Below are 25,678 nucleotides of genomic sequence, written 5' to 3' on the forward strand. Positions count from 1 at the left end.
GCATCTGAGAAGGATATATGTGGATATTAACTTAATATTTATCTTTTATTGGATTTTCCTTGCTTTGAAGAGTGGAGAATGGAAAGAGGCCAGCTATATGGGAAAACTGAAATTTGTCATCAACAGTTCTTTGATATTGATTGACTTTAAAGAAATTATCTAAGCTCGTCTCTTTCCTCCTCCTTCTTTTTGTCAAATATTTTATAGGAATGGGGCCTCCCAATACTGCTAGGACTGTATGTGGGTCTGCTTTCAGGAGTCAGAGAAAATGCCCAGTTACCTGAGATACCTCCTCAAGATCTGGGAAGGATAGACAAATTTAATATCTCTTCTATAATAATTGTGTATATGCCAATCTCTAACATAACGCAGAAGATAATGAATACAACAGCATTTGTTCCCTTAATGAAAGGTAGGTGTACTAATGGCAAGAAAGCATTACTGATATCAGTACATAATTTTTGAAAAGATGTATACATGTTAATTTGAGGTGACAATGATATATTCTGCTAACAATTTCAGCATCAAGATAGCATACAATTTTGTTAGGTTGTTTTTGGTGGTGGGGGGGGGCAGTCAGAACAATTAGCTTTGATGAGAGTTAGATTTAGGGAGGCCCACATTCCTACTGGAAAGTAATGAAACACCAGATTTATAATTTCATATTTGCAGAGTAATAAATGGGAGAAATATAACCATTGGTAAATATTTATGGTTTTAACATGGAAATACAATGATTAATATGTATTGCTCATAAACAAAAAACTCAGTAAAAGATTAGATATTAATTATATAACAGTAATCTCATAACTATGAAAAGATAGATAATTTGAAGATTGCTTTTTTCTACACATAGTATAATCAAAAGGTTGTTCTTTTCTGAATATAGTTCAATTCATAAACATCTTTAGAGGTCTTCATTTTAAATTATGTCTTTTTATAACCAAGATGAACAAACTGTATATTTTATTTATGAGCAAGCAGATTTGAATCTATTTACTCTTTTTCAAAATTTAAAAATTTTTATTTTTATTTATATATGACAGCAGAATGCATTTACAATCCTTATTACACATATAGAGCACAATTTTTCATATTTCTGGTTGTATACAAAGTACATTCACACCAATTCATGTACTTTGGATAATGATCATCACATTCCACCATCATTTCTAACTCCATGCCCCCTCCCTTCCCCTCCAACCCCTCTGCCCTATCTAGAGTTCATCTATTCCTCCTATGCTCCCTCTCCCTATACCACTATGAATCAGCCTCCTTATATCGAAGAAAACATTCGACATTTGGTTTTTCAGGATTGGCTAACTTCACTTTGCATTATCTTCTCTAACTACATCCATTTACCTGCAAATGGATTTCATTCTCTTTTATTGCTGAGTAATGTTCTATTTGTGTGTGTGTGTATGTGTGTGTGTGTGTGTGTGTGTGTGTGTGTGTGTGTGTGTGTGTGTATAAACTGGCTCCACAGTTTAGCTATTTTGAATTGTGCTGCTATAAACATTGATGTGGCTGTGTCCCTGTAGTATGTTGCTTTTAAGTCCTTTGGGTATAGACTGAGGAAAGGGATAGCTGGTTCAAATTGTGGTTCCTTTCTTAATTTTCCAAGAAATCTCCATACTGATTTCCATATTGGCTGCACCAATTTGCAGTCCCACTAGCAGTGTATGAGTGTACCTTTTTCCCCACATCCTCGCCAACACTTATTGTTGTTTGTCTTCATAATAGCTGCCATTCTGACTGGAGTGAGATGAAATCTTAGAATGGTTTTGATTTGCATTTCTCTAATTGCTAGTGATGATGAACATTTTTAAAATATATTTGTTGATTGATTATATATCATATTCTGAGAAGTGTCTTTAATACTTATTTTCTAACAAGTGAAGCTTCTGGTTGTTATAAATAGAGTTGTTTGTTATCTTGGTTTCTGCATAGGACAAAGGTCGTATAATTTCTTTTCTTTAGTGAATCTGGAATCTGGAATACTCAGCTGTAGAGTGACTACAATTGCCTCTAAGTTTTCATAACTTCATTGTATAATGTTGACTAATCCCACCATAATATTTTTTTGTATACATAAAACTTTCCCTGATGCCTGTCATTTAAAAAAAGAAAACACTTCATTCTCATATATATCTCCTGATTCTGGAATCTGAAGAATTAAAATAAAAATGTCCACTTGACTTTTATTTCAAGTTTGATTTAAATGGAAAATAATATTAGTGTTGAGACTAATAAAAACATGTGAAGACAGTTGAATATTTTGTGTTGAGGAAACTCAATTACAATTTTCTATGACTATTTTTACCTTATAATTTGCAGGAACGAGAATCATTGGGGTACCAGATAAAAAAGATATGGATGAAGTACTTTTTGAGTATTTCCCGCATGCAATGGGAATTATCTTTAGTGACACTTTCTCTTCAAGTTAAAAGTTTCTCGAAGATATGATGTTCCATTTTTGAGAGATGATTTAACAGGTGACTTTTCATATAAAATTTAATTATGTCTGTCTTCATGTTTTCAACATAGGAACAGGTGGGGATGGGCAATATAGATTTTTTCAATGGCACAGGAGAAAATAGAATAACATTTATTGTTGAACTTATTCCAAGATAAACTAGATAAACTAGCCTCTCAGTAGAAGCTGATTCTAAAAAAAAAAACCTGTAGAATAATTCAACATATATCTATTGAGCATGCATGTATATGACTGGAAGGATGCAGGTGTGATCAAGACTGACAGGTCTGCTGATGGGTCCATGATAGGTGAAATTCCAATTTATCAGGAAAGTCAGATGTTGAAGAATTAAGGACAAGTGCAAGGAAAGGTTCTTGTGGGGACTTAGACTGGTATTCCTGGTGAACTGTGGAATTAGGGAAAGGATGTTTAAACCAAGACCAGAAGACATTGCTTTCAGGGGGCAGAAAGAGGAAAAGCAAATGGGAAAGACCTGAAGGGAGAAAGGGGATCTCTTATTAGATCTCGAAGATACTGAAGAGGAATATGATGGGCAGAGGAAGCTGGATCGAGTCAGGTTGGATCTTCTGGCATCTCATAGACCTCAAGCATTGGATAGCCCTTGAGGTACTTCAGTTGAGGCAACGAAGGTTGTGATTAGGTTTCCAAGACTAAGATAGCATTCCTGATGCAGCCAGAGAATAGATTGTAAAGGACTCAGGGAGAATGTAATGAATCCTGCCAGTGAGCTGACAGGTGGCTGAGCTGATGCTGGAGGCAGCTGAAAGGGAGAGAGGGCAAAAGATTAGAAGACCCTCTAGGAAGCAGAAGCAATGGGACTAGTAGAATCAGTTCTTTCCTACTCATGCTAATTGGGACAGGGGATGGGAGAAAAATCATACCCACCACAAAGTATGACAAAGCCAGGTTATAAGATAAAGAACTCAAGAGCTATTTTATATATCTTATATATAGCTATCAGGAAAGACCTGTTTGATGAAGTTACTTGAGAGGAGATCAGGATGAAGAAGTGAGCCATACGTCCATCTAAAAGGAGAACATTTGAGTGCAAAGAAAGTTGTAGGGCTGGGGTGTTTTTAATATTTTGAGAAATAGCATGGAACACAGTGTTTCCTTTTATTTACTTTTTGTTTTCTAATATCTTCTATGAATCTGTGGTCTTCATGAATAAAATTACCTTTTTTAAACTTTCATATGCTTATTTCTTCTGTGTAGTTAAATATTCTGACTGGCAAAGTCTCCCCTGTATTGTCTTCTCTTAGATTCTTGCTTCTTAGTGTCCAACAGTCTTTGTCCCATACTGATGGTTATTCTTTTCTTTGTGCTTACAGATCATTGTTGGGAAATATATGATGAATATTCATGTGTATTGTCCAGATACTGGGATAGAGGATTTGTGACTTTGCAGACTATCATTAATGCTGCTATTATAGAAGTAAGTACCCACCTGAGAAGGTCTAATGTTCAATGTAAACTAATCCCAAGGGCATCATGATTGTTGTGAAAGTTGATGCTTTTAGTCCATTTATGCTGTGATTTATCAACTACCTGAGACTGGGTGATTTAAAAAGAACAGAAATTTGTTTTTCACAGTTCTGGAACCTGTAAAATGCTAGATCTAAGTGCTAGAAAACTGAGAGTCTATGTTCCTCACAGATGTCACCATCTAAGTGTTCTCACATGGTGAAAGAGCAGAAGGGCAGAAAGGGCCTTAGTTGGTTCCCCACAGGCCTTGATAAGGCACTAATTCATCCATGAGGGTAGTACCACATTCATGAGGATAGTTATCTAATCACTTCCCACAAAGGCCTACCCCTTATATCATCACAGTGATGAAGTTGCAATGTGAATTTATAGAAGGGTCCCATTCAAACCAAAGCGGTGATGTATACTCAGGTTTTCATATAATGAAGCAGGTGTTCAGACAAGAGAACACTGCCTATTTTTAGACTTGTTTTTTGGTACTAGGGATTGAACCTAAGGGTGCTTAACCACTGAGCAACATCCCTAGACCTTTCCATTTTTTTTTTTTCTTTTGAGACAGTGTCTCCCTATGTTGCAGACGCTGGCTTTAATTCAAGCTTCTCCTGTCTGAGCTTCCAGAGTATTTTCAAACTTTTAGTTTTTTAGTAGTTCTAAAATCACAGTAAACTGCTGGAATTTACAGAGAGGTCCATTTTACTAGTCACTCATTTTCCCCTAATGTAAAATCTTATATAGTAACAGTAGAATATTGAAATTGTTATAAGTACAAACTGCAACACTGATGCTGATTTCACCAATTTTGTTTCTTAAATAAAGATTCATATTTTTTTAAATCCTTCTTTAGGTCACAACAAATCACTCTGTGATAGATGAGTTGATGTCAGTCACTGCCATAAATATGAAGACATTACCTTTTATTTCTAAAGACATTTTTCAACGTGAGATGTTCATTTTATACTGTTTGCTTTATTTTTTCCCATTTACATATTTTGTATCACTCAATATTACAAAAGAGAGGAAAAAGTGTAAGGAACTGATGAAAATGATGGGTCTACATGATTCAGCTTTCTGGTGAGTGATACATTCAAGTAGTTCCAGTTAATAAATGGAAACTCTGAAGCAGAAAAAAAGTTATTGCTTCAAAATACCATTGTTTAATCTTGATACAGTAATTACATTATCTTTTGCTCTGACTCCTTGATTTAGTCTGTGTTAAATTTTGTCATGGAAAATAATGATTACAATTTGCTGAGCAATTTTTTCTATGCCATGAATATCTTAAGGTAACTCTGTGATAGAAGAACTCCCTTCCAGTTTGTAAACAAGGAGAGTTAAAATGAAAAAGTGTTGCCCAGCTACAGGTATACATTGAGCGTGTGACTTTCCCAAAGTGTCCTGAAGACACCTCTCCTAATTGATCTACCCACAACTATCAGCTGATTTCTCCCTGCTGCCTCATGTTGAAGACAAAAGTGTGGTCCCATTAAGGCTAAATTATGTTCAGAGACTGGGCCCCAAGCATATATTTTTTTGAGCAAGGAAATATCATATGTTGTTAAATGAAGTAGCATATGGAATGTGCCCAGGAAATACAACACCTACACTGACATGTAGGAGGGGCCTCATAAGAGCATTTGCTTCATATAGTAGTATTTATATCTTGCCCCATTCCACACATAATTTAAATTTTGAAATATATATGTTCTAATTTAAACACATATATAAACACATATACATATCTGAATGTATATACTTATGTATTTATATCATAGTGAAACAAATAATTACATAGAAACAAAGATAGGTAAAACATTAATAGAGGGGCTGGGGATGTGGCTCAAGCTGTAGCGCGCTCACCTGGCATGCGTGGGCCACTGGGTTCAATCCTCAGCACCACATAAAAATAAAATAAGGATGTTGTGTCCACTGAAAACTAAAAAAAATTTAAAAAATTCTCTCTCTCTCAAAAAAAAAAACATTAATAGAAGAGATTAGTAGATAGAAGTGAAAATCACGCAAGCTCTACATTCCCAAAAAGTCAAAACACAATTTTGCAAGACTTCAGTGACAAAATTCATACTGCCTAGAAAAAGGAGAAAAGGAAAAATAATGTATTAACTTTACCCCAAAGAAAATATAAACATATTTTTCGAATCTCTATTTGGTCCTCATATCAAGGAAATATTCTTTATACATATGGAACTACTTGGAATGGATAAAAATTATTATTTGAACAATCCTTTAAAGGCCATATATTCCCTGAAATTAAATGAAGGTGTAAGAGATTTTTATTAGCTATAAAATATATTTACTAACAGTGATTTTTAATTCTAATATGAATGAATTGTGAAATAGAAAAAGAGGAAATCATGTCTTAAGATAGAGAAAATACTTTTTTTGTAGTGAAACATTTAGAAACAGAAATAGCCAATCACAAAATCTGTTAGGTGGAAGAGAGAGGGAACTCTTATAAAAGGGGTTAACACCTACTTTAAGTCCAGGGCATGTCTTATGGAACAGAATGACAGTAGTCACCTGAGATCAGGTAGGTACCAGTCAATCCAATATTAAAGTCAGAAAAGTATTACACATGTAGGTGTGAATTCATTCTCAGGATGATTTCTTGGTATGCATTCACCTAAAATTTAGCAAAATAAATCTCTCTCTCTCTCTCTCTCTCTCTCTCTCTCTCTCTCTCTCTCTCTATATATATATATATATATATATATATATATATATATATCTCCTTAAAACAAAGACAGAAAAAGATCCTGAAATGTTTCTACTAAGTTCCAAATATGTCTATTTGAAACAAATTGTATAACACTCTTTTACTCATATCATAAATGTGAAAAGTAATCACTATTTATTCTTTAATATGATCTCTAAATTGCTTTATTTTCAGCATGAGGGTTTTTGTAGTTTTATATCTCTCCCAAGATTCCTTTCTTCACTCCTGTAACTGGTTCTATTTTTAGGTAATATTATAATCTCTTTCACTTGTAATTCTCCTACATTGTGGTTTTTCAATTCCTACTTAAAGTAGTTCCCTTCTGTACTCAGGAAGTGGATTCTGAAGAATGTGTTATGCTTTTCAAAATTGCTGATGCTTCTCCCACGGGCTGAATCATTGTAATGATGTGAAATTTAAAAAGTCAAGTAAATCATAAATCTAGTATATGCATGTTCTACTGGGACATATTGAATCAAGGTCCTGGTTTTAATATTTTTTTTATATTCTTCAGTTGTTATATTCTTAATTATGCAGTTTTAAGTAGAGGGACAAACTCTGGAGAGAGAGAGTGCTACATATGCGCCTTGATACTGGTTTTACTTTGTGGCCCTGAATAAGGCCACTAACTAATACAAGGATTGCAGCTTTATTATTTATAAAATAAGGCCCTTGGGATAAGGCACACTGTAGTCTTTCTAGATCTAAAATCTGATACTGTGTCTAATATATACTCATAAAAATGGGAACACGGGCACACACAAAGCAGCATGCAAATGTAAAGGTATACTATAATTCATGTCAGTTGCAGTAAAGAAATCATGAGTATGAATAGGAAGAATACATAGGATTAGTGAAGGTATGGATTTCAACTATTAAAGAGAGTGGACGTGCTACCTGTGGAGACCCTTAATAATTATCATATATCCCTGATGTTAGACTTGAGTTATTTGACCAGCATCTGTTAAGTTTCCTTCCAATTCTACAATTAGGACAATTTGATAATATCTAATAAAGCTGAAGATACCAAATGCTTATCTTTTTTAATTCAACAACTTCATCTTAGAGATGTTCTTATGCATTTTCCCATAAAAGACAAATTCTTAGCAATGTTGTTGTAGAAAACAAATGGAAGAAATCTAAATGTCCATGGGCAGGAGAAAACTAGGATATATTCAAGCTATAAACTATTCTATAGCAGTGTGTAATATTGTTAATGTCAAATGATGAAGGCAAGTCACAGAAGAATAAATACAGTACTATTTATATTACGTTCATATTATTTATACTGTGCATGCCTATAGAGCTGATGCCTAACTGGTAGGCATCAGCAAAGCCATGGTGCTCTACACAGTCTTTTAATTGGTTGTGGTATCCTTTCCCATTGGTTGGGCCTGTGCCAGTATTCAATATCCATCATCTTTCTGTGATAAGGCAATCAAACTATGTGAGAATTATGAACAGTACATTTAGAAAACTGGTTACTTTCATGGGAGAATCATAATCAGGAAATGGATGTGCAGTGAGTTTCTGTCATATTGATATTATAGCTATTAACCTAGGTTACAGGTATAAGGGGAGTCATTGTTATTCTTTAGATGACTTTAGATATCCAAAACATTTCTTAAGGAAGTTAAAATAATTTAAGTAACTTTTTGTCTTTGCTTAGGTTGTCCTGGGGTTTAATGTATACCACCTTCATCTTCATCATTTCCATATTCATTACAATTATCATAACATCCACCCAAGTTATACTCATGACTGGCTTTATGGTCATATTTACACTCTTATTCTTATATGGCTTGTCTTTGGTAAGTTTATATGTTTATTTACACTGTCTACACTTGAGTTCTTAGCTACAAATAGTGAATATTAGTGTCCCTGTAGGTTAGTACAGTCCCTTCTTTTATGTCCAGTGTGTGTGCCATTGTAGCCATTCCTAGTTATCACTCTCCTAAATTTATTCCATGCTACTTCCTCTTTCTTCTCTGAACAAGAGCCTCTAATTCTTCTACCTGCCAGAATGATTTCAGCAGTAGGTGTGTAGATAGAAACCCTTCCTTAGAATATTAATTCATTTTAATTTTTCCGAGTTTATATTTGTACCATATCCTCAGATCTTTCAGCTTCCGCCCATTTCCTCAGCAACAAAAGTCCACTGAGTAAGGTCAATAAGGATCCCCTTAAAAAAAAAAAGAACAACAACAACAACAACAACTGTGAGCAGAACAGAATCACTAAGCCTTACTATGTTCATTCTCACTGTTAAATATTTTTCATGATATATAGAGATCCTTATACCAGTGGTTCTCAGTGAACTAAATGTCTGCTGTAGCTAAATAAGTGTGTTCTCTCTTTCAGCTAGCTCTATCATTCCTGATGAGCGTGCTGTTACAGAAAGCTGTCCTCACAAATTTGTTTGTGTTTCTCCTCACCCTCTTTTGGGGGTTTGTGGGATTCACTGCCTTCTATAAACAACTTCCTCCATCTGTACAGTGGATTTTGAGTATTTGTAGCCCTTTCGCCTTAAGAGCTGGAATGACTCAGGTAAAAGCATTGCTAATTAATTATTGAACTTTCAAAAGAACTTGATATTTCATGACTTATTATAATTAGCACTATCTTCAACCAAGAGCCTTTAAGTAGTTTTCTATTTTAAAAGTAACTTTGAAAAAGTTCTCTTATCGTTGTACTAATTAGGTGCTTCAGGAGTTTCTTACGTTCTTTTTAAGATCTGTTTCATTTGTTATATTGAAGACATTTTGCTAAACCATAGTGATTTTATAAAAACAAGCACAAGTCCTAATTTAAATTTTTATACTTAGAACATTGTCTTTTAGAAACCAGAGTTTTCTTATAATTTTCTTTTAGTCATTATAAAATGGATATTTTTTCTAATTGTTTTATTTGCTTATTTATATATTTGACTAATTAATAGTTATTTAAAAAGCTAGTTAGTAATGATAATTCTAGTTCTAATGATAATAATAATAGTAATTCTAATAATTCTGAAAGTAATAGTTCTAACAATTCTTTATACAACTTATATATTTACTAACTTAAAGATATATTATGATTTATGTTGAAATCTTAGATTCTTCATCTGGATTATAACTTGAATGGAGTAGTTTTCCCTGACCCCTCAGGAGAATCATATACAATGCTAGCAACATTTTCTGTGTTGGCTTTTGATGGTCTTATCTACTTGATGCTGGCACTGTACTTTGACAAAATCTTACCCTGTAAGTAATGGTGTTTTTTTCTCTGACATCTCCAGTTAATGATCACATCAAATAGTTTTTCTTAAAGTTATGCAAATCTATTTTTAGAAATGAAAAAAAATTCTCATCTCAGAGCTAATGTACTCTTTATTTTTACTTCAGTTTTAGTTATCCAAAGAAATTTTACATAAAAACAATTATTCTTCTAACTTCCATATAATGTTATAATTACATGATAATGCTATTTATATAACATTATAATTATGTAGTAATGAAATGTTAGTTTTTCAAGTATCCTTGAAAAGTATTTTCAAAGAGTGATATTTAGGATTTGTGTCAGAACAAGCAGAAATTTCCTAAAAGTGATTTGGCTTTGGAAATGCTTATTAATAAATATTTGATTAGCAATATTTTCAACATTATCATGTACTATTCAAATTTACAGAAATATTTACAGACAGTCATATTGTCTTTATCTTGCAAACAATCAAAAAATTTCAGTAAGCCAAGAATACCTGCACACTCACTAGACTCAGAATGCTTTCCCAATACATAATCTTATTCTTGTATATTCTTTCTGCTTTGACTACAGTTAATATTGGCTTGTATATTCTGTGTATTTACTATTATGTATTTCTCTATTTTGGATACTTCTGTTTTATACTGATGGCCCTTAATAACAAATACTACTTCATTTTTTAATCTAGAAAAAAATTGAAAACACGACCATATTTATCCTGAACTAATATGATTTCTTCATGTTTATTTCATTCATGTACCTATATGCAAATACTTGGATTTCAGTATTAGGTTCCACTGTATTGCTATGGTCAAATTGTTTAAGTTCATAAAGGTGTTTCTAATTACTTTTATGTGCCATATTGAGATTTTATATTTTCCTAATATTTCATTTCATTCATTCTTCTAAATACTTTTAGGATCACATTTTATTTAAACCTTTGATCTATATTTTGTTAAAAGTTCCATTATATGTTTTAACTTTTGCAATGTTATTTCTTTTGAATTTTCATTGTTTACTTTATTAACAACTTTTCTTCTGAATAATAGCAAGTGGAAAGGAAAGAATTTTTCTACGATGTTTAAAAATTTATGATATTTTAGATTGTTCAGGGGAAACCTTGTATTCATATTAGTGATCTGATATTATATTGCCTATTGATTAATTAGATGGAAATGAGCACCGCTATTCTCCATTATTTTTCCTGAGTTCATCATCTTGTTTCCGACACCGAAGGACTGATAATAGGGTCATTGAGAAAGACCTGGATCCCGAGCATCCCTCTGATGGTTATTTTGAACCCATAGCTTCTGAATTCCAAGGAAAAGAAGCCATCAGGTAACCATAATTCATGAGTACCGGGCTAAGGAATGGTTACCAATAGCAATGAGGTGAGCCTGAGGCCAAATATTGAAGGGAAAGGAACTGGTCAACATCACTTTGCACTATTCCAAGGCCAGCCACCACCAGTTTCTCCTATCTGCTACCTGAAAGGAGGATATCCTTCGACCCTCTCCATACAATGTTACCTAGTCATGCTCCACCTTGTCTGCTTTTCTGCTTCTGTCTCTTGTGCCCTACCTCTTTTTATATTTGCTATTTTCATTCTCTGAACCCTTCCTTTCATAGTTTTGTCTGGCTTATAAGATGGAAGAAGTAAGAAATTTGGAATCAGAAATTCTTAGAGCCTTGCATCACAATTGTTTCTTATTTGATGTGTAACCTTGGAAAAATAAGTAAGTTTCTCAAGTCTCAGTGTCTTCTGTGAAACAAGAGTAATATCCACTTCATAATATTGTTAAGAGAATTGGTAGGTACCTGGACCATATAAGGAGCACTTAAAATATCTGTGTTCTTGGAATTTCCTTCTTGAATTAGAATTACTGGAATTACAACCACTGAATCCAAGTATTTGTGGATTTTAAAAAGCCCTGTAGATTTTTTTCCTACAAAGTTGCAAAGTCAAGGAATCAGAGCTTTAAATATCAACAATTCATTTATTTTGCAGATATTTATATAGTACTTACTATCTACCAGACTTGTACTTAATTCTTACTAAGAATTAAACTTGTAAGGCAGGTACTTCTATTTTCTCTATTTTAAAATTAGAAAATTGAACTATTGAAAGGTTAAGTTTCTTGCCCAGTATTTTTAATTGGATATATCATTTTCATTTAAAGCTTCCTTTGATTTCACTGTAACATTCTCTTCATACCTTTTTATAAGTGGCATTGATGATGAATTTGGTATTGTCAATCTGTTCCATAGTTATAGTGATAACTATAGTTAACATACTGATTTTAACTTTTGTGTAATATTTTAAGACATGAGTCTCTTGGCTTACTTCTCTCTCTTTAAAAGAAGGATACTTTGATTATTTTTGATTTTTGCTTTTATAAACAAGGCTGCCATGAACAACCTTTTAAGAATAAGCAAGGTAAAATGATGATTTTGTTCTAAGGTGTTTTGTATATGTAAATGTGTGTGTGTGTGTGTGTGTGTGTGTGTGTGGGCGCGCACACACACACACGTGGGAGTTATACATGTGCACATCTAGCAGACAAAAACCATAGCTCTAAGGATGGTGCTGCATGTAACAGGTAGTTTAGTGATTCTCACACATAAAACATGAGGCAAAGGATGCCAAAAGATGTCACAGGAGAGACCGTAAGAGGCAGCTTTATGTCATATGGAAGAATCTTGATATTCCCTCTGAGGCTCATGAGGAAATCCTGAGGAATGTTGAAGAATAATTAAGATGATTTTTAAAAACAACAACCTATTTTCTCTTTAAAGCATAAATTCTAAGAGGGATAACTTAAGAAGAGGAGAAAAAATTAGAGGCAGTATACAATAGGAGAACTGATAAAGGACTAAACAAGATTGATTAGTAGGGATCTAGGGAGACCGTCTCAACATGATAGCTATTTAAGAGTTAAATTTTACAAGAAATATAATTGGTTACATGGGTGATAGATGAGTCTGAGCAATAATTATGAAGAAAACAGCTGAATGTCCATACTGCTAAGTATGATCCAGAATGGTAGTGGAATGGGTTTAGGTGGGAAAGGAAATGAGATCTGTTCTGGATCTGCAAGTTTAGAGCAGTTTTTTTTTCTCAAACATAGCTTCACATTAGAATCACTTGGGAGACTTTCATAGTATCCCAGTCCTCAATCTTCACCCCAAATCAATTAATATGGATCTAATGTGAATCTTTGAGTTAGTTCACAGGCATCAGTTGTCTTGGTATTACAATGTATTCAAGTTGAATAATTCTGATTTAGTTGTGTGTGTGTGTGTGTGTGTGTGTGTGTGTGTGTGTGTGTGAGAGAGAGAGAGAGAGAGAGAGAGAGAGAGAGAGAGAGAGAGAGAGAGAGAGAGAGAAAGAGAGATAGGCAGCCAGAATCAGACAGACATAGAGGTGGGCGGGGGAAGAGAGGATAGAGTCAAGATTGGGTTAGTGTTGAAACCGTAAGAATGGATTAGAAGCTATTAGAACACTCTAGAAGGTGTAAATGACAGAGGCTCTGACTACTGAATAAGAAAGGAAGGGATGGGAGATGAAGGATAAAACCAGAGGAAGAAATGATAATTACAGAGTTTCCTACTTTTCTAAACAAATTATTAGTTGTTTAATTTTGACTTTCTAGAAAGATTCTTTTATTTTCTGTGTCAGAGTAAATATTTCATTGCAAAGTCGTGTCTTTCTGACTAGCCTGGCATTACCATCTTTTATTTCACACAAGTGGCCAGTGGCATCTATCTCTACAGCAGATTTATTCATGATCTATGCTATTTTTACTTCTGTCTTGGCTAAGTAAGCATCCCTTTCGTTATTTCAGGATTAGAAACGTTAAAAAGGAATATAAACCAAAGTCTGGAAAAGTGAAAGCTTTGAAAGGTAAAGAAAAACATTTCATTTTTTCACTGTTATTACAAAAATATGTAAAATTTAATGTGCAAGATTTAAAAATATCAACAAAAAAGAAAAGAAAAAAGTATAAATAATCAAATTCAATTCTACCATTAAGACATTAATCATTACTAAAATAGTGCTATAAAACTCTAGATACTTCATGGGTCTATTAACTAACAAAAATAGAATATAAAATGAAAACTGTCATTTTACTTTGTTCTTAGATTATTGTACTATAGATAATATTTTAATTTTGTATAACTTCTAGACTAAAATCTGATAAAATTTTTTCCTAGTCAAGGAATTTACATAGTTTTTACTCTCTGGTGCAATAATTAACTAAAATAGGATGGGTAAAAACATTGATAGTGAATTAAATTTGCAAGTCAATATGCTGAGACAAACATCGTTTATAACTTTGAACAAATATATTTTGATATTAGATATTCTTAAAAATATGGTTTGTGTAAGCATTAAATTTAGCAAGTATTTTTTCTAGAGAACAATTTTCTTTTATTAAAAATAATCCTTAAGTGGAATAGAAATTATATTTACAAAAGATAAAAAATAAGAATTCATAACCCACTTGAATCAAATGTATGAAATATGATATGTCAAGATCATTTTAATGTTTTGAGCAAACAATAAAAAAAAGAAAAAAAATATGGGGGCCTGGGGATGTGGCTCAAGCAGTAACGCACTCGCCTGGCATGCACGGGGCACTGGGTTCAATCCACAGCACCACATAAAAATAAAATAAAGGTGTTGTGTCCACCGAAAACTGAAAAATAAATATTTTAAAAAAAACTTTTAAGGTAGAGAAGAACAATGAAGGACTATCTTCATTGTATTTACACTGTGTTTCTTCTCTAACAAATACAGTATCCTATAACTCAATCTTATTTATTCCTTTGACATTAGTTCTATACTTTGAGAAATTAATGTATTTTGTGAGCAAGTTTATTCTTCCCTCTAGGCCTGCTAGACTTTTCTCATCAAATACCATTTAGATCTGTGACTTATTTAATTTTGGCTAACAGCATATTAGAGTAATTTATATGTATACTTTAAATTTCCGAACACATCACAACATATTTGTACTCATGAAATAACCATCACTTCGTATTATGTTTAAACGTCTTCTACTTCCATAAGAATTTCTTCCATTTTTAGCAGTACCTTAACAAATTGAAAACAAATGGAGATCAAGACATGAAAATATATGTACAAATTGGAGCCATGTGGAGTTGTTCTTCAGGGAGTAGGTGGGAAGCTGCATTCTCTCTATGCTTTGTGCTCTGCATGAAAGAGTCCCTGTGGCAACTCTGGAGCACCTTTGAGAATACACTCTGAGTACCTTATCTACATCCTGTTTTTCAGTGACTAAATAACATTCTGTTTTATGGATACCATGATTAACTTATCAACACACCAGTGTATAAAATTCAGTTTCACTATCATAGAAAACACTAGTATGATTATCTTTGTTCAGGCTTTATGAAGGTCATTAATTATAACCTGAAGATAAGTTTCTAGAGGCAGAACTATTCAAAGAAATGATATTTTCAAGATTCTTGACTCATATTTCAAATCATTTCCCTTTATGATTGGAGGAATTTATACTCTCACAGTCATACATAATTAATAATAACAAGAACCATAGGAAGAATAGCAAAAAACTCTTAAGGGTCTTTGAGAATTCAGTATGTACTGGGAATTATACTAAGTAATTTACATGGATGTTTTCCACTTAAATTATGAAAAGTATTTTGATGTTTCCCTCACTTTGCAGATGAGGAAACTGAGGCTTGCATTTCATTTTTGCAGTGATGTGGGTCAGTTTCAGGAGAGCGTCAATGTTATTTTCTGTTTACTCTTGAAAACGCTGGGTACTTTTTATTCACAACACCATACATAAAATTTGTACAGTATTTGTGTAGTTGTCTCGATATTATTTATTAAATAATTCAACTTTCTGATAAATTTGAGAGATCACTTTATTAACCTTTATGCGTATAATGGTCCAATTTGGACACCCTTTTCATTAGCTACTGTTATCCTAGTCATTGGTATACTGTACCAGTAGGATCATTTTAATCATGACATGTATTTCACTGTTGTTATTGTATCAGTAACATATTATTTAAGTTAATATAATTCTCCAGTGTAAATATTGAATTTTGTGTGCTTTAAGGTATTGGAATGCTTGAGTAATATACCATTAAACTTGATTGTCTTGTTCTATGTTTATGATCCACCCTGTCTAATACTCTCCTATTTGTAATGTTACTACCTTATGCTAAAACAGGCGTGCTCTTTGACATATATGAAGGTCAGATCACAGCAATTTTGGGTCACAGTGGAGCTGGCAAATCTTCACTCCTAAACATCCTTAATGGATTGTCTGTTCCAACAGAAGGTGAGCACAGAGATATCTCTCAAAACACCATGTCTGATAAGATAACAAGGTCTTATGTTTGATTCTCTCATTTAAAATTTAAAAGCTTGAGAGCAATAATGTTAATCTAAAGTTGTTTCCCTGCTAGGCATGGTGACACACGCCTGTAATCCCAGTGACTCTGGAGGGTGAGGCAGGAGGATCCAAGTTCCAGGCCAGGCTGAGAAACTTAGTGATCCCCTAAGTCAAAAGAAAATTAAAAAGGGCCAGGGATATAGCTCAATGGTAGAACACCCTGGGTTTAATCCCCAGTACTGAAACAAACAAGCAAATAAACAAAAGTTGCATCCCCAAACTATGATTTTGAATATATTTCTTATTTCCCCAAATTTCATGAATATCTTTTCTATTTCATTGTGTGACATTTCATGGGAAATATGTACCACTATAAGTATATATTTATCTTATAAATGATTAGTAATTATTAATAAGTCATTATTTTAGATATTTGTGAATATGACAATATTTTCTTGAATAACATCTCTACAAATTAATAAAATATATTATCTTGCCAACATAAAATTATTTTTAACTTTTTTTCTTAGGATCAGTTACCATCTATAATAAAAACCTCTCTGAAATGCAAGACTTGGAGGAAATCAGAAAAATAACTGGTGTTTGTCCTCAAAATAATGTTCAAATCGACATGCTCACTGTGAAGGAAAATCTCAGCCTGTTTGCTAAGATAAAAGGGATTCGACCACAGGAAGTGGAACAAGAGGTAGACAGGCATGCTTAGATTAATTAAGCTGCTGATCATTGACCAAGTTAAATCATGACCACAGAATTTTTATCAGTGATTTCTCAGTCCTGTTGTGAATAAAATTTAGGCAAAGAAGTCTGCCACAGTCTGGCTGGGCACAATTCAGGAGCCACTTGTCAAAAGAAACGAACTTTATTTTTAGAACCACACAGGCCAAACAAAACAGCTCCTCAGGAAAAACCCTCAGAGCCCACCTGCTACCACCGGCTTCCCACAAGCCTCTCTCCAAACCACAAGCCTCTCCACCTCCCACAATCCTCCTGCTCTTGAGGCCGATTGGCTGGGTCACATGGGCGGAGCCAAAAAAGTCCCCCAATGAGCAGCTCCATGGCCTGAAAGGGCAGGGAAACAGCCCAATAAGCATCACCAGAGAGGAGCCAATTAGCTAGATGTTGCTGGGGCCACTGTGAGCCAACCATCAGCTGGCAGTCTGAAAGTTTCCTGGGGCCCCTTCAGCTGTGGCTCTCAACATCTCCCCCTCTCTGTTTAAACAACAAGCATCTGGCTTAGGGACCGAGCCTGCCTTAGGTTATCCAATATTACATATGGTCCTTACCCGTTATCGGATGAGCTGACCTCAAGGCGTCAGCCTCCTGTCTTAGGTTGGTACCATTGCAATTGGATCTTACCCGTCACTGACTACCGGTCCAGCATACAGCCACACCTGTGGAGAGGTCTTTGTACCAGCGGGGGGGGGGTGAGGTTTTTTGCCTCACCTCTGTTGGCCCCCAAATTTTAGCTGAATGATCATGACAAGCAGAAGGGAGGAAGATACACCAAGCCAATTGAGGGCTCCTTTTGGAAAATTGTACCACCGATGACATCATCAGCAAAAATACCCTAACACTACCACAAGTCGCTGCACCAACAGAATGCATAAAGGTGAATTCACAATGCATACAAGTGATACATGGTCCAGGCAAGTTCTGCAAGCAGTGGCTCACAGTGGCCCCAGCAACATCTAGCTGATTGGCTCCTCTGCGGTGATGCTCATTGGGCTGTTTCCCTGCCCTTTCAGACTGCCAGCTGATGGAGGTCCTCTAAAAAATATCTACCACTTTGATGGGGAGATATTATTTCACAGTATGAATTATTTTATATTCTAAGTTTTATGTATTTACTTGTATAGGTACAACAAATTTTATTGGAATTGGACATGCAAAATATTCAGGATAATCTTGCTATACATTTAAGTGACGGACAGAAAAGAATGCTGACCTTTGGGATTGCCATTTTAGGAGATCCTCAAGTGAGTAAGATTATGTACAGTGGAGAAAGCAGATAGAATGTCATAAAGAGTCAGCTTTTTTATCACTAAATGTGGTAGAGCGCTTCTTGTACTTTATCGAAAGAGAATCTGCTAAGTGTAATGAATAAATACATTGGTGACAAATGATTGACTATTTATTGGTATTTATAATTTTCCATGCTAACATGTGGAAATAGTTAATGTGGAATAGAGAGATGTTTTTGTATCTCTTTGTTCTGTGTAGGTTTTGCTTTTAGATGAACCAACTGCTGGATTAGATCCCTTTTCAAGGCACCAAGTGTGGACTTTCCTGAAGGAACGTAGAGCGAATCGTGTGATCCTCTTCAGTACCCAGTCCATGGAGGAGGCAGACATTCTAGCTGGTAATTATTAGTTTTATTGCAGTATCACAATGAAAAGTTGGGGAAATTTAGGAGAAATGTTTGTTCTCAGGGTAAAAACCCTGTTCTCATTAGTGCCATGTGCCCACTTTCCAAAGTCTGAGGGTTTTAATTTTTTTTTTCAAATTACCTAATAGTTCATTCAAACATCCAAATCTTCTTTCATATATATTTGGTTAAAAAATAGCCACTTGTCCTTTAGCATCCAGAGTTAAACAATATACCCGTGTAATTTGTGGCATTTTACCCTAGAAAATATTGTCAGGTGCTGAAATAGATTGATGTCAATGAGTTCAAATGCATTAATGTGAATGTGTGTTTAAATATTAAAATACTCAGTGCATACCTTTATTTTTATAATTATCCTCTTACTTTATTTTTATTAAATTATTTATTTATTTTAATTTGTCATATGTGATGGTAGAATACAATTTATTTCATATTACACATATAGAGCACAATTTTTCAAGTACACAAAGTATTTTCACACCACTCCTGTCTTCATACATGTATTTATGGTAATGATGTCTAACTCATTCTTTAAGTCCCATACAACACTTCTCCTTTGGAATTCTGAGCTAAATTTCTCATCTATATTTTCTAGAGAGAAAAGAAATGATTCCTAATATCCTTTCTCACTTGCATTTTTTACTCAGATAGAAAAGTGATCATGTCCAATGGGGAGCTGAAGTGTGCAGGATCTTCTGTCTTTTTAAAGAGAAAATGGGGTCTTGGATATCACTTAAGGTAAAGACTTTGGGAAAAGCCTGAATATGTATGTTTTCAGTACTGGTTTATAACAAAGTTGGACAGCTACAAGTGTGAACTGCTCTCATGCTTCATTACAGTTATACCAGATTGTTAAGTGTTTTCTAATGATGTTCCTATTTTCTGGCCTCCTTGTGTCTTTTCTAATATTAGTTCTGGGCACAATGTCAACATTAAAAGCCAAAGCTGCCTTGTCTCATCAGGACTGCTTCATGTACCATAGGTAGCTCTTCTGTGCAGCCTAAATCTCTACCTTCCTCCCACTCTCCATTTTTCTAAGCGGATTTATACATTCCGATCATACATTTTCACCCCTTCATAGGGTTCAATGGCAAATATTTTTGAAAGCCATTTTCAACAGGGATTAAATATGATGTAAAAGAGTGGTGAGACCAGTGTCTAACCAGTGTCTAACTTTTAACTGTATGTCTAGGTTAAAAGAATTGTAAAAGCCCAAATCTATGGCCAAACAAAACATAGATGTGGGCCAAGTTTCTCTGTGAGCCAATAATTTCTTTTTCTTAATTGCATTTATTTTTTAAATACATGACAGTAGGATGCATTACAATTCTTATTACACATATAGAGCACAATTTTTCATATTTCTGGTTGTATACAAAGTACATTCACACCAATTCATGTCTTCATATATGTAATTTTGATAATGATGTTCATCACATTCCATCATCATTGCTAAACCCCTGTCCCCTCCTTTCCCCTCCCATCCCTCTGCCCTATCTAGAATTTTTCTATTCCTCCCATGCTCCCCTTCTCTACCTTACTATGAGTCAATCACCTTATATCAGAGAAAACATTCGATATTTGTTTTTTGGGGATGGGCTAATTTCACTTAGCATTATCTTTTCTTACTCCATCCATTGACCTGCAAATGCCATGATTTTATTCTATTTTATTACTGAGTAATATTCAATTGAGTTATATGCCACATTTTTTTAATCCATCCATCTACTGAAGGGCATCTAGTTTGGTTCCACAATTTAGCTATTGTGAATTGTGGTGCTATAAACATTGATGTGGCTGTGTCCCTCTCGTTTGCTGTTTTTATGTCCTTTGGATATAGGTGGAGGGTGGGATATCTGCATCACATGGTGGTTCCATTCTAAGTTTCTTAAGAAATCTTCATACTACTTTCCAGATTGGTTGTACCAATTTACAGTCCCACCAGCAATGTGTGAGTTTGCTTTTTCCCCATATCCTTGTCAACACTTATTGTTGTTTGTCTTCATGAACTTCATAAAGTTCCCCAAAGGATACACTTCTGTCTAATGTTTTTATCTCCCTCTGTTTATCTTTATACTTGGTATATAGTTTTAATAACAATAATTTATGTATGTGTTTGTTTGTAATTATTCTGAGGTTATATACCTTTTATATATAGATTATATATTTTCAAACCGATGGATTATTGTTTTTTCCTCATATTTTTATTTCATAAAACCAAGTAAAGTAGTGCTCTAAATATTGAATTTAAAAAACCTCATCTGTGTTAAAAGTATAGAAAATACTAATGCTTTTTCTTTTCTTTTGAATGTTAGTTTGTATAAGAATGAGATAAGTGATCCAGGACAAATCACATGTTTCATTAATCATCATATCCCTGATGCTAAATTAAAACTAGAAAATAAAGAAAAACTTGTATATACTTTGCCTTTGGAAAGCACAAGTAAATTTCCAGGTAACTTAAATATCATTACAATGGAATGAACTTGGGGATCAAATGTTCACATTATTATAACAATTTTCATTATTTATGGACTTGAATTTTGCTTGGGCTGGATTATTTGAGAATAATAATTTGAGATAGGAATTTGAGTTTAATACATTTTTTGGTGGTCTTTCCCTGAAAGGACCAGCAAAAAAGTGGAGACATGAGAGAGGGAAGGAAGGAAGCCAAGGAAATTTGCATTATCAAGGAATTTAGCTATTGTATGCAATTCAAGTGCAATATCATAGAGGAAGGGGTAGGGAGAAAAGATTTAAGTCATGTCACCATAAAGGTAAGGAAATTAGGGTAATTACGTACTGCTCTCTATCTATCATTGGTTAAGGGTTAAATCCAGGTACATTAACTGTCTGGTCCTCTGGCTTGCTTTGAACATGACCTTAGCATAATTCTAAGGCTAGAAAAGAGTCTCAAGACAGGTAAGTGTGTTTAATAAGCTGATTCACTGAGACTAGGAGAGTGCAGAACAGGTGAAGGTGAAGTATCAAGGTCTCTGCTACAGGTTTCTTTTTATGTTTTAATTTTAATAAGCTCTTTGGATGATTTGAACATGCATTTATTTTGCAAGGAAAAAAAACATAGCTTATTTATTTTATAGAAGTGTTCAACAAGCCAGACATGGTGGCATATGCCTGTAATCCCAGGCAGAGACAGGAATCTGAGAAAGGAGGATGGCTAGTTCAAGGCCAGCCTATGACAATTTAGTGAGATCTTGTCTCAAAATAAAATTAGAAAGTCTGTAATGAGACTCAGTGGTAGAGTGCCCCTGGGTTCAATCCCCAGTAGCAAAGAGAAAAAAAGGAAATGTTCACCATGGGTTACCACCTGCTGGGTAGAAATACCAAGGTAGGTTCTGACTGACAAATAATCCTAACATCTTACAATGGGTACTATATATTAGGCACTGTCCTTACAAGTTCATATGTATCAACTCATTAAGTTCTGACAGAGATTCTTGGAGGTGGGTGATATAATCTTCTCCATTTTAATATATATTATATATATATATATTATATATATATATAATATATATATTATATATATATATATAAAGGAATATATTTTAGTCTCTTGTGATTTAATAGGCATCTTCCTTTTGGCTTAAATATTTAATTCATCAAATATTTAACCATAGGTCTCATTTAAATAAGCCATTTTCAATGATTTAGTTCATTAGGCAAATGCTTAGGAATTCAGATTTTAGCTCCACTTCCAAATATGACAGGTCTCTCTAACCTCGAAGTAGCATGGAAGATGATATTCTAAACTATGTTGTAGTGTTCTTGGACTAAGCCCCCCTAAAATGGACCTGGCCTAACTTCATTTTGGGGTAGAGAAAAAGGATAGGGAGGCATTTGCTGGTACCACTACTGGAATATGCCATGTAGCTAGAGTTTCTGTTTTTGATGTCCCAGGACACAGCAACCTTGTTATACACACACCAGGCCTCTGGTACTCTAATGCCATACCTACGTCCATTATAGGATATGTGACTCCAGGTCCCCTGAAAGCCACAGGTAGACCATAGGAAATCACAGTGCTTGTTAGAGCCTTGTCCATCTATTTCCTTTCAGTAAGGATGGTGGCCCATTACCCTCCTATTCAGAAGTTAGATTGAGGGAGCCTTCTCTATGAAATTCACAGTTTCATCCAAGTACCCCTAGGAAAGAGATACATAGTAAACAAATGCTTAATGTAAATTCATTATCTGAAAGAAACTACTTCAGGCACTAAAAATACAGATTAAATGAATCCCTACCCTCATGGAACTTACATTCAACTGGGTAGTGAAAGTGGGAAAATAAATAGTATAATAGTTGTATGATAAAATAATAAAGCTACATGAGTTAGAGTGGTGTCTGTTGTATAATTGGAGTTTATGTAGAGTGGTCACAAAAAGGCCACAAGAAGGAAATGGTCAGTTGTTCTTCAAGTAAAGGGTAAGCGTATGTCTAGAGGGCAGTGATGAGGGAGGAAAGTGGTGAGTAGGGGTGGGTAAGGTGGTGAGGTTAGATGGACAGTGGCTCTCCATCTCCATGAGCCAGAGAGGCTTTTGTGTTGACGTTGATTGATTAATGAGGGGTTGATGTGATATGACTTTTGTTTTCATTCTCTGGATAAAGAAGATCTCTGGATGTAGAGAAACAAGAGTACACACTAGGAAACTGGCCTCAGGGCCACTTCGGAGGTAGAAATAAAAGATGATATTGTATAGGCTAGATGATAAGGATGGGAATATCTTTGAAAGGTATTTGTTGGTAAAGCTGGAAAGCCTGACTGATGTGTCTTGCACACATGATTGTGAAGAAAAGTGTGAAAAACTAAGCGGGATTTCTAGAATTTTGGCTTAAATCACTGGGTAGAAAATGGTGGCATTTATTGAAAGTCATGGTTGGAACAGTTTGACCAAAGGGGCAGGGAAATCAATGTTCTGTTTTAGGAATGGTAACCTGCAGATATCTTTCGACTTCTCAGTGGTCAAGTATATAGTTGCCACAAGGACATTAGAAATAAAAGACAAAGTGAGACTTGAAAATTTGGGAGTCTTCAGCATATAATTAATTGGGGAACAGATATGCATGTATGTAAAGAAAAAGTGGTCTAGGGCTGAAACCTTGGAAGAGAGCAGAGTTTGAGAAGCTAGGAGGGATGTCAATTGAGAGTTCTGAAAGAAGCTAAAGGAAAAATAGTATAATGTGTTCATAATCTCGAGGGAAAATGTTTCCACATGTGGGACTGGTGAACTGTTTTGAATGCCACAGGGTTAAAGAAAAGGGAATGATTGAGTTAAAAGGAAACAAGAAAAATAGACTTGTTCACTACGTTTGAAAATGCAAATATTTTCGTGACCGGAAAAAAAAGAAAATTTTCTGTAGAAGTATATGAATAGCATTGGGATTTGAGGGGGTTAAGTATAGCTAGGAGTGACAAATAAAGGCAGAGAAATCTGTGGAGGAAATAATGTTGTTTTGTTGCTATTGTGTGTATTTGTTCAATGGATTCTATATAATTTTGGGTTGTTGTTTGAATGACCCAGAATATATTGAATAAATTAAGGATGGAGGAGAGAAAAAGAAAAGATCACTTTGGGAAGTCTTTGAAATGCTGAGACTGGAAGAAATTTGGGACTTAGGTGAAACAGTGATATCTTTCTAAGGAACAGCTGCAAGTCTTTCACTCATACAGAAGGAAGACCCAGGATTTAGAAAGAGGTATATGTGAATTTATAGTGTGAGGTGAGGAAATAATGGTCTTCCTAATTGCTCATATTGTTTTCAAGCAGTCTTCAGGATATTTGTAAACTATGGGTTGAAGATAGAGAGAGGCCGTTTGAAGAACAAGTCTTACAGACTCAGAGATTAAGAGCCTTTCAATGGAATTTTGCTTTTGATGATGAAGTAACCTAAAGGCATACATTTTATGAACAGTATTAATCATATTTCAGATAAGAGCTAATTTACTAGGTTTAGCTACTGATGTTTTCAAGAATGTATATTTTCTTGTCTGTTGCTTTAGACCTTTTCAGTGATATTGATAAGTGTTCTGGCCAGGGTATGATGAGTTATGACATCTCCATGTCAACTCTGAATGAGGTCTTCATGAACCTGGAACGAAAACCAACGATGAGACAAGGTCAGATTATTTGCATATTTCACAGAAATCAATTTCCAAATGATCACGTGTCAATTTGATGTTTATACTATCTTGTGCATAATTCATACTAAGGAATATGAGTTTTTCCACATTTGGCTCTGCTGTTAAGATGGGATGCTTGTTGACCCACATCATCAGTAGGACTCAATACAGAGCCCTTCCTGGCTTTTACCAAATCCCTTTTAGAAACCATCAACTTCCTGTTTGGGTAGTTTTCCCCCATCCCTATGTGCTCACTACTGCTTCAATGCTTTGAGGTTGTGAAAGATCTTAATTAGAGGAGTGAGGTCAAAAAAGATATTTCTGATAAAAAAATGTTCTCAGTTTGTTAATTCAAATTTAATTTCAGTAAATTCTAAATAGAGAGAATTCTCAGTTTCAACTCCTGAATATTTAATTGACAATAAGAGCTTTCATTTTGGGTGCTCCTCCTATACCAGATAGCTCATAATATTATATGTATATATGAATGTATATACATTCATATATACATATAATATTACTTCACACCAAGTGTCATTGACACCATCTTACAGATGAGAAAATAGAACTAAGAGCAGTTAAATGACCTTCTCAATTTCATGCCACTTGTAAATCATGGGTATGAGATTTATATAAAGGTTTGGTTGTTTCAGAGCTGATGCATTTCCAGCTGAAATCCTAGATTATTGATAATGTTCTAGTAAATATTGAGGCTTTAGTGATTGCTCTTACTATCAAAAAGCTTTTTTTTAAAGTTCTCAAATATTGTTACCTTTGGATTGAATTT

General features: G+C 34.4%; 1 protein-coding gene across 1 annotated transcript in view; it reads left to right on the plus strand.

The window, feature by feature from the left end:
- LOC120884049 (ATP-binding cassette sub-family A member 6-like) overlaps positions 1-25,678 on the plus strand; it is a 52,417-nt gene that overhangs the window by 2,347 nt on the left and 24,392 nt on the right. Inside the window, 17 exon segments of the mRNA XM_040268525.2 lie at positions 208-412; positions 2,338-2,436; positions 2,439-2,495; positions 3,829-3,932; positions 4,827-5,053; positions 8,383-8,524; positions 9,075-9,260; positions 9,808-9,955; positions 11,123-11,291; positions 13,799-13,857; positions 16,181-16,291; positions 16,876-17,051; positions 18,223-18,342; positions 18,587-18,725; positions 19,400-19,490; positions 21,068-21,207; positions 24,772-24,888. Of these exon segments, the coding sequence (XP_040124459.2) occupies positions 208-412; positions 2,338-2,436; positions 2,439-2,495; positions 3,829-3,932; positions 4,827-5,053; positions 8,383-8,524; positions 9,075-9,260; positions 9,808-9,955; positions 11,123-11,291; positions 13,799-13,857; positions 16,181-16,291; positions 16,876-17,051; positions 18,223-18,342; positions 18,587-18,725; positions 19,400-19,490; positions 21,068-21,207; positions 24,772-24,888 (2,290 nt within the window).

This window comes from Ictidomys tridecemlineatus, chromosome 3 (assembly GCF_052094955.1).
Source record: "Ictidomys tridecemlineatus isolate mIctTri1 chromosome 3, mIctTri1.hap1, whole genome shotgun sequence".
Taxonomy (NCBI): Eukaryota; Metazoa; Chordata; class Mammalia; order Rodentia; family Sciuridae; genus Ictidomys; species Ictidomys tridecemlineatus.